The following is a 14367-nucleotide window of genomic DNA, read 5'->3' on the forward strand; positions in this document are numbered from 1 at the left end:
TCCCTCTCTTCCATTCTTTCCTCTCTTCCTCTTCCCCTGTCCCTCTCTCCTCTCCCTGCCGCTGCCTTGCTCAGCCCACCTCTCCAGGCACCCTCTCCGCTCCTTCTCTCCCTCCCTGAGACAAAACACCCAAAAATCACCATCCACCTCCTGCATATGAATGAATATTCCCTTTGCCCAATCTAACTCAGTCTCAGTTCCCAGAGGGAAACAGATTCTTCATTGATAGGGCCAGGCGGAGGAGAAGATCATAAATCAGCATTAACTGGAAGGGATGAATTAAGCTAAAAATAAAACCGGTCTGAAATCCCGCCACCTTTTTCCTGTGTGTAGAGTAACCTATTTAAGTAACAGGATGTGAGAGATAGCCTCTTTAAACTTGTGTCTTGGTGTTCAAAAAAAAAACTTGCGTAGGGTTTATGTGATTCTGAAAAAAAAACAGTGTGGTTTTACTGCAGGCTGATTGCTGAACTTTGAAGTCAATTACAGAAAACAATCTGGGCCTTTGTTGAGGGGAGATGGCCATAGGGACAGGCTGCGGCCTACACTTTCTCGGCATCACTTTGGTGACGGTGCTGGAGTGGCCATGTTTTTGTGGCTTTTCCGGAGTCTGCTGCTCGGGGACCCAGAAACAAATGAAGGATGTGGTTGTTCTGAACAGGGGAAGTGACTGGGCCATTCTCAGTTCTCCAAGCCTCTCCCCTCATCTTGTCTCGCGACAGACGACAGTACAGGCTGTAACAAGGCTCTGCGTCCCTCCCCAGGCATTATTCTCCATAGGTGAGGCCTGGCTATCTAACTGCAGTTTCCTGAGCTGCGATTAACCTCGAGGGTCTGTTTTTTTTGCTGAATCAACAGTTATTTAGATTGCCCAGGGCAGTGAAAAAGAAAGACTTTCATTTCTATGGCACCTTTCACCATCTTAGAAAGCCCCAATGTGCTTTACAGCCAGTAAAGGTACTGCTTTGAAGTGTAGTTACTGTTGCAATGTGGGAAACATAGCAGCCATTTCTGCAGAGGAAGATCCCACAAACAGCACTGTGCTAATGACCAGGTTATCTGCGACATTGGTTTTTGGATAAGTGTTGGTCACGACACCATGGAGAACTCTGCAGTTCTTCTTCAAAATAGTGCCTGGGGATCATTTACATCCACCTGAGCGGGCAGATGGGGGCTTGGTTTAATGTCTCATCTGAAATACAGCACCTCCAACACTGCAGCAACCCCTCACTACTGCCCCTCTGACAGTGCAGCAATCCCTCAGTACTGACCCTCCGACAGTGCAGTGTTCCCTCAGTACTGACCCTCCGACAGTGCAGTGTTCCCTCAGAACTGACCCTCTGACAGTGCAGCACTCCCTCGGTACTGATCCTCCGACATTGAAGCACTCCCTCAGTACTGATGCTCTGACAGTGCAGTGTTCCCGAGGCATTGTTGTAATATGCTTTTAAGGGTTTGCAGCATGACATCACTAGAAGAAAGTGTGTCATGTGATCCAATTTTCGTTTCACTTTTGCTTAGAGCAGAGCTCACAGCAGTCAGCTCTGCTGCTGGTGTCTTCCAGCTTTGGACCTCTGTATAAATGTTCCCATGTACCTTGTCTCAATAAATGAACCCACAACATGTTTACCCAATGCTTTATGAGTGATTGATGCCTTTTTATCATTAAAAAAACACGACATAGTGATCAGCAGTGGTTCCTTCTAAATGACATAGTGCTCAGTCCGCCAGCAAGATTCAGTACAGGTACGACATGGTGAAGAGTCTTAGATCGTGCTACATGGCATGAGACAACCCACAACGTTCTGGACAGACCACAATGAATTTGCAGCGTTGGACAGTGTTGAAATCGCACTGCACAGAAAATCTTTGAAGACACAGGCCAGGGTAGTGCTCAGATAAAGAGCTGGTAAGCAGAGAGATCTCTCGTGGTGAGATTGCAGCACAAAGCCCGTCAGTTTCATGAGTGGGACAGCGCGTCTAGAGGACCAGCACTGGGTCAGCTCAGTCAGGAAAGGTGAGTGACCAGGGTGTGGGCCGGAACGATAGCGAGTGAGAGAGATTTCAATGAAATTTAAAAAACAAAATAAATAATAAAAATCGGGCCAGGGAGGGCAGTGATTATAACGGGTAGAGCTTAGGAAAAGCACATGAAAGCGGCTACAATGACTATCATCCCAGCTCCTTTAGAAGAGGGGAGGTCAAAAGGACATTGTCAAAATGTCCTCAAAATTCCCCAGTTTAAATTGGGATGCAGCTGACCTACTTTCGGAATTCAGAATGTTTAAACAGGGGACAGAGCTATGGTTTCTTTGATACAGGTGTGTCTGAATCAGACAAGCAAGCCATAAAAATTCACCCAGCAATTGGGAATGAAGGTTTACACAGGCTGAACATGTCAGGATTAACAGCAAAAGAGCTGAAGGATCCCCAAAAGATACGGACTACATTGGAAGACTGATTCGGAATCAGGTTAAACTTCCGTATTCATCAACTCGAGTTCATGTCATTTCGACAACAGCTACAGAATCAGAGACCACTTCATCAGTAGGCACAGAGAAAAGGGTACGGACTGTGATTTTTCAAACGCAGAGCTAGGGGACAGAATTATTGAGTTGGTGATCACATCCACTCCCATGGAAGCATTCCAGAGAGATCTGCTAGACAAGCCCAAAACATATAGAATCGAAGAGCTACTCAAGGATGGACATAAGTACAAAGTGATCCTCACAGGTTGGAAAAGCTTACAGGTCCTAAACACAACCCCAATTGTTGACAAACTCACTAGAACACCCAAACCTAGCGAGATGTGTGGAAGGTGTGGCCTTCTGCACCAAGGGAATGCCCAGGCTTCCACCAATTCTACAAGGCATGTGGCAGAAAGAGCCATTGGCAGTGGTAGTGACTAGAGTCACTAGAGTAGCTGATGCAGCTACAAAGAGCTGTGCACTGATCCAAACAGACTGTACGCAACAGGGACCTTCAAACAGTAAGAATGACCATCCGGTATCCCATCAGAAACAGATACATGATGTGATTGACAAGCCAGGAAATGACGATAGTGTGCATGACAAAATGAAGAGCGGTGAACACATGTTTCATACTGTCAATCTCATGGAAAACACAGACACCGTCACACTGTCCGAAGTGTTTGCCAAAATCCAAATTATCTGCCCTAAGAAAGTTTACTTGTTCCATGTGCAGGATCCATAGACCTGGAGAGCAAGTACAATCATTCCTCCTGGGTGCCACAGGTACATTGTTGGGAGTGAAGGCATGGCTTGCAATCACAGATCTGTTGTGACCTTGGACTAGTGACAACCTATGGAATCAGTCAGACATCATAAGGCAGATCAACCTCAGAAACTACTCCTATCACCTCAGTTCACAGCCTAACATTGAAATATCCAGAATGTTTCGACACAATTGGCAGTTTCAAGGCAGTTGCAACATTACACTTGCAGGAGAATGCAAGTCCGTCAATTGATCTGGTAAATTTTGCGAAACACAAATGCCAGCAGCTACAAGAAGAAACGGTGAAAGATTCTACACTACAGAAACTGTGAAAAACCATCATTTAAAGATAGTCTGATTCAATTCAGTATGTCCAAGAACACGTGAGACCAGTTTGGCCTTAATGGGATGAGCTAGGCATCTCCTGGGGAATCATTTTTAAAGGCAGGCAGGTCATCATGTGACCTGATATTCTTCAACCACTTCATCACTCACACATGGTCATAGATTGGACGAGAGGACTCGCAAGAGAGAAGTTATATTGGTCAGGTAAAAGCAATGACACTGAAGTCGTCGTCATGAAGTGTGAGGCATGTCAGGAGCACGTGCCAAGTTAGCGCAAAGAACCGTTGATTTCACATGAGGCTCTTACCCATCCTTGATCCAAAATCACATCCAAACTCTTTCGAGTCCATGGCACTGACTTCATCATCATTGTTGACTACTTTACAAGTACTCCATTATTCGACAATTACACAATGCATCAAGCACAACCGTCACAAACACCGTAAGTGCTATAATCAGTTTATTTGGTGTACCTAGAGGGATCATTACGGATAATGGTCCACAATTTATTGGTAAGCCATTTCAGGATATGTGTGAGAAGTGGAATATCAGTCACACTACTTCTTCATCTCATTACCCTAGATCCAACAGCCTAGCTGAATGAATGATTCACATGGTAAAATCCCTAATTCTCGAATGTAGACAGACCAAGCAAGATCTACACATTGCAATGTTACACCTGAGAGCGACACCTATTCCATCACCAGCACACCTCATGTTTGGCAGACCGGTGCGTACCAATCTACCTACTCTTACCCATTCTACTTCCTCAGAAACTAGAGAGCAACTTTTAAAACTACAAGAGAAGATGACCAATGCGCGCGAGAAAAATGCAGGTATAAAATTGCCAAGTTTACATAGTACATGGAAACCAGCCAAGATGACAAGGATTTGTTCAGAACCAAGGCTCTATGAAGTCATTACACACAAAGGAGCAACAGTGCGGCGTGATCGAGGACAAATCAGATCCATTCCCACTCCTCAACCATTATACATTCCTATTGCATCGAAGACAAGATCCCAAATGAAACCAGGAGCGTCATCCTAGAATGACAATCCCACAGATCACTGTGAGCAATTAAAGACACCTCCAGGCAAGTTACCATTACAAGATCCAGGTGTGCCAGCCAATGATCTTTATGCTTTAGAGTTCCAAACGCTTATGTAATGGTAACTAAACATGAACATGTATTGTAAATAATTAAACTTCCTTGGAAGAAGGAGGAATATCTTTAAAAAGAAAGGGGGATGTTGTCAAATGCCTTTAAGGGATTGCAGTATGACATCACCTTTTAGTTTCACTTTTCCTTAGAGCAGAACACACACACTCAGCTCTGTTGCTGGTGTCTCCAAGCTTTGTACCTCTGTATAAATGTTCCCACATGCCTCGTCTCAATAAATGAACCCACAATGTATTTACCCAATTCCTTATGAGTGATTGGTGCCTTTATGTTGTTATAAAAATGCAACATGCATTGCTCCCTCAGTACTCAGCTCCCTCCGACAGTGTGGCACTCCTTCAATACTGACCCTCTGACAGTGCAGCATTCCCTCAGTACTGGCCCTCTGACAGTGCGGCACTCCCTCAGTACTGACACTCAGACAGTACAGCGTTCCCTTAGTACTGACCCTCTGACAGTGCAGCGCTCCCTCTGTACTGACCCTCCGACAGTGCAGCATTCCCTCAGTACTGGCCCTCTGACAGTGCAGCACTCCCTCAATACTGACCCTCCGACAGTGCAGCATTCCCTCAATACTGGCCCTCTGACAGTGCAGCACTCCTTCAGTACTGACACTCAGACAGTACAGCATTCCCTTAGTACTGACCCTCTGACAGTGCGGTGCTCCCTCAGTACTGACCCTCCGACAGTGCAGCGCTCCCTCAGTACTGACCCTCCGACAGTGCAGCACTCCCTCAGTACTGACCCTCCGACGGTGCTGCACTCCCTCAGTACTGACCCTCCACAGTGCAGCACTCCCTCAGTACTGACCCTCCGACAGTGCAGCACTCCCTCAGTACTGACCCTCCGACAGTGAACTGAGTGTACAAGAAAAGGTTGCACCAGAGTAGCTGCAAATGGGTGAATATGTTTTATCAAAGCTTTTCTGTAACGTGGAGCTGCTCCTGATATATAACAAGTTGTGACAGAGTCTATGAGGATCACTGAACTTACTTGCCCTTCCCTCAAACACTTGCTTTTGCACATCCCAGCCTGTAACAGGTCACTCTGACACAAACCCACTCCCTCCCAGAGCTGGAGTCACAAAGCAAGGCGCTAACCTTCTCCTCTGACCAGGGTCCGAACCTGGGAGTTGATAGAACAGAAGTTGAAAGTGTTCACCTGGGCACTGAAGAGGGAGGAATCCTCCTGAGATTTGAGGACAGGGGTTTTGTGTCAGTCAGGGGTCTCAGTGAGGCAGAGGTCCAGGAGTGGGAGGGCAATGGGAGCTCAGCAGTCACAGAGCCCACATCCTTTATAGAATATTCATTTTAAATATAGATCATAAGTACAGTAAATTGCAGACATATTTGGAAATATGCACTTACACAAATTCTGTTCATTGCACCCGGTCTGGGACTGAACACCCCACGTGCAGGGGAGAGGGTAATGTCACTGGACGAACATTCCAGAGGCCTTGGTTAATGTTCTGGGGGTTCAAACCCACCCCCCTAACGCCGCCCACCACCAATGCCCCTCCCACCCCCACTGCCTCATCACCACAGAGCAGCTGGTGGAATTTAAATTCAATTAATTAATCTGGAATATAAAGCCAGTCTCGGTAATGTTCACCATGAAACTATCATCAATTGTCATAAAAACCCACCTGGTTCACTAATGTCTTTTAGGGAAGGAAATCTGCCCTCCTTACCTGGCCTGACCTACACGTGACTCCAGACCCACAGCAATGTGTTTTTAAAGCTATTGTCAGTTGTTCGCTGGTGACATCTAAGCAAAAAGAAAACTGGAGAGATAAAGAGAGAGATTTCCCCACACTCATTTAAGGAATTATATTTGTGTTTAACTCGAATTTTAGGACCAATATTGGTCCCTCATTAACATCACTAAAAAGATGTTATCTGGGCATTGTCATATTGCTGTTTGTGGAATCTTGCTGTGCACAAATTAGCTGCCACGTTTCCCACATTTCAGTAGTCACTAGGCCGGGATTTTCCGTGCCCACCAGCGTTGGGCGTGTTCGGTGGCATGAGCAGACAATACAACGCGATCTGTTTCACAGTGGCGTGAAACCAGTTTATGATCGTCTGCTCAGCCCATCAATGGCAGGCTGTGTTTCCCACCATCGGACGTCGGGAATCTCATTGTAATACATCAGCCTTATCATTATAAGGCCAGCCTGCTGGACTCAATCCCCCCCGCTGGATTGTCTGCCCACGTCAGCAGGAAAACACGCTGACGTGTTTCACAACAGCACATAGGTGACTTGCACCTGGTGGGCTGCACTGCACTCGGGACTTCGAGGTTTGTTTGCCTACCTTGCCTCGGTCAGCACTCGCGATCATCAGTGCCAGGCTTCATAGGCAGCACCACTTCACTTTTAGAGGGGCTCACGGGCAGGTCTCTACCTACCAGGTCAGCCATATGTGGGTGGGGTTTCAACGGCTGCAGGGCCAGGGCTTGCTTAGTGAAGGGGGAGAAGTGGCCTCAGGCAAGGGAAGAGGCTGCAGGACGAGAGCTGTACTGGGGAAGGAGGGTATCCCAGGGTGTGTGGTGGGGGGGCACATGTTGATCTGTGCAAGTGGCCTCAAGATGGTGAGGGCTGAGGAGGCCACACAATCGGATAGTCAGTACTGAGGGAACACCACTCTGTCAGAGGGTCAGTGCTGAGGGAGCGCTGGTCAGTCAGAGGGTCAGTACAGAGGAAATGCTGCACTGTTGAAGCATCAGTACTGAGGGAGTGCCGCACTGTCAGAGGGTCAGGACTGAGGGAGTGCCGCACTGTCAGAGGGTCAGTACTGAGGGAGTGCCGCACTGTCAGAGGGTCAGTACTGAGGGAGTGCCACACTGTCGGAGGGTCAGGACTGAGGGTGTGCTGCACTGCCAGAGGGTCAGTACTGAGGGAGTACTGCACTATCAGAGGGTCAGTACTGAGGGAGTGCTGCACTGTCAGAGGGTCAGTACTGAGGGAGTGCTGCACTGTCAGAGGGTCAGTACTGAGGGAGTGCTGCACTATCAGAGGGTCAGTACTGAGAGAGTGTTGGAGGCATTGACATTCAGATGAGATGTTAAACTAAAGCCTCATCTGCTCTTGCATGTGGATGTAAATGATTCCACAACATTATTCATAAAATACCAGAGGACTTCTCCTTGGTGGCCTGAGGCCAATATTTATGCCATGATCAATGTAAAATAAGCTACATGAACTAGTCATTATTACATTGCTTTTTGTAAGATCTTGCTGTGCGCTTATTGGCTGCTGCATTTCTGACAATTCAAATGTAACAATACTTCAAAAAGTATTTCATTGGCTGTTAAACATTTTGTGATATTTACTCATTAATTATGTGAACAAGTTGCAAAAGTTTTTTTCATTTTGTGAAAGACCTTTCAATGGTCCAAAACACTGCAGCAAGGCAAGTGCAGACTGCAACCCCCCCAACACCCCCTCCCGCCTCAGTATTAATGTCTCTGTGGCTGGGGTGGAATACTATCCAGGGAGCTGTTTATCTATGGAACAAACATCAAAAAGCTTTTGTTTTGAAAAAGAGTTTAAGCAGGATTGCTTTAATCATCTTTGAAGTTAATCAGAGAGCGGCAGAGTTAACATTCAATTATAAATTGGAAAAATGCAAACACAACTTTAAACAAACCTCTACACCCCCTCGGAATTCTCCCCTTCCCACACACACTGACTCTCTCTGGGGTACGGGTCCACACACACTGACTCTCACTGGGGTACGGGTCCCACACACACTGACTCTCACTGGGGTACGGGTTCCACACATACCGACTCTCACTGGTGCACGGGTCCCACACACACTGACTCTCACTGGTGCACGGGTCCCACACACACTGACTCTCACTGGGGTACGGGTTCCACACACACTGACTCTCACTGGGGTACGGGTTCCACACACACTGACTCTCACTGGTGCACGGGTCCCACACACACTGACTCTCACTGGGGTACGGGTCCCACACACACACTGGGGTACGAGTCCCACACACACTGACTCTCACTGGGGTACGAGTCCCACACACACTGACTCTCACTGGGGTACGGGTCCCACACACACTGACTCTCACTGGGATACGGGTCCCACACACACTGACTCTCACTGGGGTACGGGTCCCACACACACTGACTCTCACTGGGGTACGGGTCCCACACACACTGACTCTCACTGGGGTACGGATGGTGATGGTGAGCCACCTTCACTAACCACTGGTAGTGGGTTTGTTAGAATTGAGTTGCCATTTCAGGGGTAGTTAAGCGCCAGGCACATTACTGTGGGTCTTGGAGTCACATGTAGCCCCAGGCCAAGTAAGGATTGATTGTTTTCCTCCCTAAGGGATATTAGTGACCCAGTTGTTTTTTTTTTTGACAATCCCCTATCTCTTTTACTGAAACCAATTTTTCTTCCAAAACCCTAAATATGTATTCCTCAAACTGGCTGCAGTGAGATGTGAATTCTCTCTCTCCTGGTTACTGGCTCAGTTCTGTAACCGAGTGTATTTGGGTGATTCAGAGTTCTGTGTCAACCTTACACAGGTGCAAACCTCATGTACCTGACTGTAATTATTCTGATTGAATCAAACCTGCAGCAACTCGCTGTAACCACCAACCCTCCCAATGATAAATAGATCCATCAGTAACATGTGTGGGCATGATACCCCAAGGAACCAGAACTTTATAGAAAAAAATAATCTCTCCCTCTTCTACTCAAAGTACTGACTCTCACTGGGATTTGAGTTTACAGCTGGGGCTGTTTTATAACAAGTTTCTGTATTGGCTGTCTGGCTGTGGGAGCCTTCACCCTCGTGATGATCCTCCTTTCAGCACTATCCACTCACCCGCAATGCCGAGGCTCACACACACAGCCAGGGACAGTAGTATAATAGTAATGTTGCTGAACGTGTCATCTCAAGGAGCTGGACTAATGATTCTGAGGCATAATTTCAAACACCACCACAGCAGCTGAGAGAATTTAGATGCAATTAATTAATAAATCTGGAGTAAAAGCAGCAAAATGGTGATCAAGAAACTACCAGATTGTCATTAAAAACCCACCTCGTCACTAATGTCCTTCAGGGAAGGAAATCTGTCCTCCTTATCTGGTCTGGCCTACATGTGACTCCAGACCCACAGCAATGTGATTGAATCTTAACTGTCCTCTGAAATGGCCACTCAGTTCCATCAAACTAGTGTAGAAAAATAAAACTGGATGGACCACCCGGCATTGACCGGGACACCGGAAACGACTAAGGCACACCCCAGCCCTATCAATCCGGCAAAGTCCTCCTGACTAACATCTGGGGGCTAGTGCTAAAATTGGGAGAGCTGTCTCACAGACTAGTCAAGCAACAGCCTGACATAGTCATCCTCACGAAATCATACCTTACAGATAATGTCCCAGACACCGCCACCACCATCCCTGGGTATGTCTTGTCCCACTGGCAGGACAGACCCACAGGTGGTGGCAGAACAGTAGAGTGCACTTGGGAGGGAGTTGCCCTGGAAATCCTCAACATTGATTCCGGATCTCATGACATCAGGTCAAACATGGACAAGGAAACTTCCTGCTGATTATCACCCTCCCTCAGCTGATGAATCAGTGCTCCTCCATCTTGAACACCACTGAGGGTGGCAAAGGTGCAGAATGTACTCTGGGTGGTGGACTTCAATGTCCATCACCAAGAGTGGCTCAGTAGCACCACTACTGACCGAGCTGACTGAGTCCTAAATGACATAGCTGCTAGACTGGGTCTGCGGCAGGTAGTGAGGGAGCTAACAAGAGGGAAAAACCTACTTGGCCTCATGCTCACCAACCTGCCTGTCACAGATGCATCTGTCCCTGACAGTATTGGAGTGGCCACCACATGGTCCTTGTGGGGACGAAGTCTCATCTCCACACTGAGGATCGCCTCCATTGTGTTGTGTGGTAATTACACCGTGCTACCAGAACTGAGAGATTACATCAATCAGGAAAGGCTGAAGAGGCTGGGGTTCTTCTCTCTATAAAAGAGAAAGCTGAGGTGTTAAAAATTGAGAAGAGGTTCGATTGTGCAGACGTGGAGAAGATGTTTTCAGTTGCAGAGGAGCCTAGAACTAGGGCCCATCAATATAAGACAGTCATTAATAAATCCAATCGGCAATTCAGGAGAAACTTCTTTACCCAGAGAGTGAGGAGAACGTGGAACCTGCTCCCCAATGGGAGTGGTTGAGGTGAATAGTGTGGATACAATTAAGGGGAGGCTGGATAAACACATGAGGGATTAAGGGATAGAAGGATATGGTGAAGGGTGAGAGGAAGAGGGTGGGAGGAGACTTATGTCGGACAGAAACACCCAACATAGATCAGATGGGCTGAATGGCCTGTGACTGTTTTAAATTCTATGTAAGAAAGCGAGCTCAGATAGAGGGTAGCTGCCGTTGTTTATAGATTTCAGGCTCCAATCAATGACTATTTTTATTTAAAGTTCCAACTGTCTGATGAACTTGCATCAGATGAAAAACTTTATATAAAATAATCGCCAGGAGTGTGAAAGCTGAAAAATATCAGCCGGCAGGAAAATGGAGCTGTGCAGAATAATCAATGAAAACATGACATGGTGCTGGGGGTTGATGGTGGAGGTAAACATTGTGAGATTTCCAAAATGATTGCAAATGGAAAGTGAACAAGATGTAGTGTCCAGGTGGAGCCGAGGTTAGAGAGCGGGGGGAGCTGGTTACGAGGCCACAGGCTGTAAATGTAATACAATTCCTGTTTTAAAATCATATACTGCTCTGTATTTTTAGATTTCAGTTATGAATTCGTATGTCCTCGTTTATAATGAAAACCATCTCAGTGGGTCCCCTCGTTGCTGAGCCTGAAGGTCCTGGGTTCAAGATGCTTCAGCACATAATCCAGGCTGGCACTCCCAGTGGAGTGCTGCACTGTCAGAGTTGCTGTCTTTTGGGTGAGATGTTAAACCAAGGCCTCCTCTGCCTTCTCCAATACACCATTTTGAAGGGGAGTTTTCCCTGGTGTCCTGGCCAATATTTATCCCGCAGTCAACAGCACTAAAAGAGATGGATTATCTGGCAGTTTATCTCTTTGCTATTTGTGGGATCTTGCTGTGTGCAAATTGGCTGTACATTGCTTTGGGACAAGATGTTTCTCCTCCTCACGCTGTAATGATACCTTCCTACCTGTGGCGGCGATGGGGTTCCGCTGGATAATTACAGCGCGACCTGTTTACACAGGAAGATCCCATTATAACTGTGGAGACAGGAAATTTATAAAATCAAATGTTTGACTTTAAACCCGGGACTGTTAACAGAGAGAGGCTGAGTAGGTGTTAAAAAAAAATCGATAAATCCTTGAAGGAGTAAAGTTTGAGGAGTACAGCCCGTCAGTAACAAGGAGTCAGGTACATTTAGCCTGGCAAGAAATGCCAACTGCTTATGCTCGGTTCCTGACTCACAATATTTCCAGAAACCATAAAGAATCCGATAAACAGTGAAAAGTTTTTTTTGCAAAGTTTAAAGCTGTGGTCAGCCTAAAACGAAATTAAAGTCGAGCTGTTCAGTTCATCAAAGTCAGACTGGGAAATATTTTAGTAAAGGTTGTTCTGAGGGTTCAGGATCTGATTAGCCCGGGTCCATCTGCCCAGCACCCTCAACAACACCCTCCCCAACCCCAACCCACCCCCTGGCCAGAGAGATGTGTCCAAGATTTCTGTACAGCTTTATGCAAATCTGGAATCAAATCCCCGCCCATTTGGGGGAGAGAAGCAGAGGCACAGACACACACACAGAGAGAGAGAGAGAGAAAAGTTTTTTTTCTGTCTAACCTCAGTTCAGCCTCCAACGCTTGAGAGAGGAGAGGATCCCGGAGACCTGAGAGGCGGAATAGAAAAAAAAGCAACTTAAAGCAGAAACCGAGCTGCATGTGATTTCAGGGACGGAGCAGGTTCCCAATCTCTGTCTGTGGGGGATCTATAATCCCGCAAAACTGGAAATTAGCGACGGCAATCTCACCCCCTCACATTCTCTCAGACAATCCCACTTTCACAACAGGATTATTTAAGCAAGAAAGGATCTATCGTTTGGTTCCAATTTGTATCCCCACCCCCCCCCCACCTCCCCTCTCGGGATCGAGCTGTGGATTTCTATGATCTGTCTGAAAGGATAACTCGTTAATTGAAAGAAAAGAAGGAATCTCTCTTAAACGGGACTGAAGGAATGTTTGTACTGAGTCTGTGTCTCATTTCACTGCCTGCTCTGCTATCAGGTAAGAAACCCATCAAACTGCAGGTAGATTCCGGAGCGATTCCACTTCCAAACTGGCACTGGAGACAGGATCCAGAGACAGGGGGCAAACTTTGTTTTAATCTGACTTCGTGCGAAACTCATCCGTTGCTGGGAGTCGAGTTTTTTTTAAAGTTTTAAGCGGCCCACTTGTTGAAATTTCGGATCAGAAGCGGAGTTGGACATGGAGGAGGTGGCAGCGTGTGCCTGAGGTCCTGCCAGTCAGGGAGAGCCGAGCTCAGGGAGCCCATCCTCACCCTGTCCCAACTCCCTCCCCATCAACCACACAGCAAACTGCTCCCCTTCCAGCGTTCATCCTTCTCTCCGATTGCTCTAACTCCCACCCCCACCACCCCAGGAACTCGCCCCCCCCCACCAACAACTCGCCCCCCCCCACCAACAACTCGCCCCCCCCACCAACAACTCGCCCCCCCCAACAACTCGCCCCTGCCCCACCAACAACTCAGCCCCCCCCAACAACTCGCCCTGCCCCACCAACAACTCACCCCCCCCAACAACTCGCCCCTGCCCCACCAACAACTCACCCCCCCACCAACAACTCGCCCCTGCCCCACCAACAACTCACCCCCCCACCAACAACTCGCCCCTGCCCCACCAACAACTCACCCCCCCCCCAACAACTCGCCCCTGCCCCACCAACAACTCCCCCCCCCAACAACTCGCCCCTGCCCCATCAACAACTCACCCCCCCCCAACAACTCACCCCTGCCCCACCAACAACTCACCCCCCCACCAACAACTCGCCCCTGCCCCACCAACAACTCACCCCCCCCCCAACAACTCGCCCCTGCCCCACCAACAACTCACCCCCCCCCAACAACTCGCCCCTGCCCCATCAACAACTCACCCCCCCCCAACAACTCGCCCCTGCCCCACCAACAACTCACCCCCCCCAACAACTCGCCCCTGCCCCACCAACAACTCACCCCCCCCAACAACTCGCCCCTGCCCCACCAACAACTCACCCCCCCCCAACAACTCGCCCCTGCCCCACCAACAACTCACCCCCCCCCCAACAACTCACCCCTGCCCCACCAACAACTCACCCACCCTCCAGCAACTCACCCCCCCCCCCCTCCAGCAACTTATCCCCATCCCCCAGGAACTCACCACCCCCCCAACAACTCACCCCCCCAACAACTCACCCCCCCAACAACTCACCCCCACCCCCAGCAACTCACCCCCCCCTCAACAACTCACCCCCCCAACAACTCACCCCCCCCCAACAACTCACCCCCATCCCCCCAGGAACTCACCCCCACCCCCCCAACAACTCACCCCCATCCCCCCCAA

At 48.3% G+C, this 14367-nt stretch overlaps 1 protein-coding gene across 1 annotated transcript in view; it reads left to right on the forward strand.

The window, feature by feature from the left end:
- Positions 1–12918: 12918 nt before the first annotated feature.
- LOC144676067 (uncharacterized) overlaps positions 12919–14367 on the forward strand; it is a gene marked incomplete at its 3' end in the record, with an annotated part of 75846 nt that continues 74397 nt past the window's right edge. Inside the window, exon 1 of the mRNA XM_078536580.1 lies at positions 12919–13036. Within this exon, the coding sequence (XP_078392706.1) occupies positions 12988–13036 (49 nt within the window). The remainder of the gene's footprint in view (positions 13037–14367) is intronic.

Source organism: Cetorhinus maximus, unplaced genomic scaffold (genome assembly GCF_964194155.1).
Source record: "Cetorhinus maximus unplaced genomic scaffold, sCetMax3.hap1.1 HAP1_SCAFFOLD_1334, whole genome shotgun sequence".
NCBI lineage: Eukaryota > Metazoa > Chordata > Chondrichthyes > Lamniformes > Cetorhinidae > Cetorhinus > Cetorhinus maximus.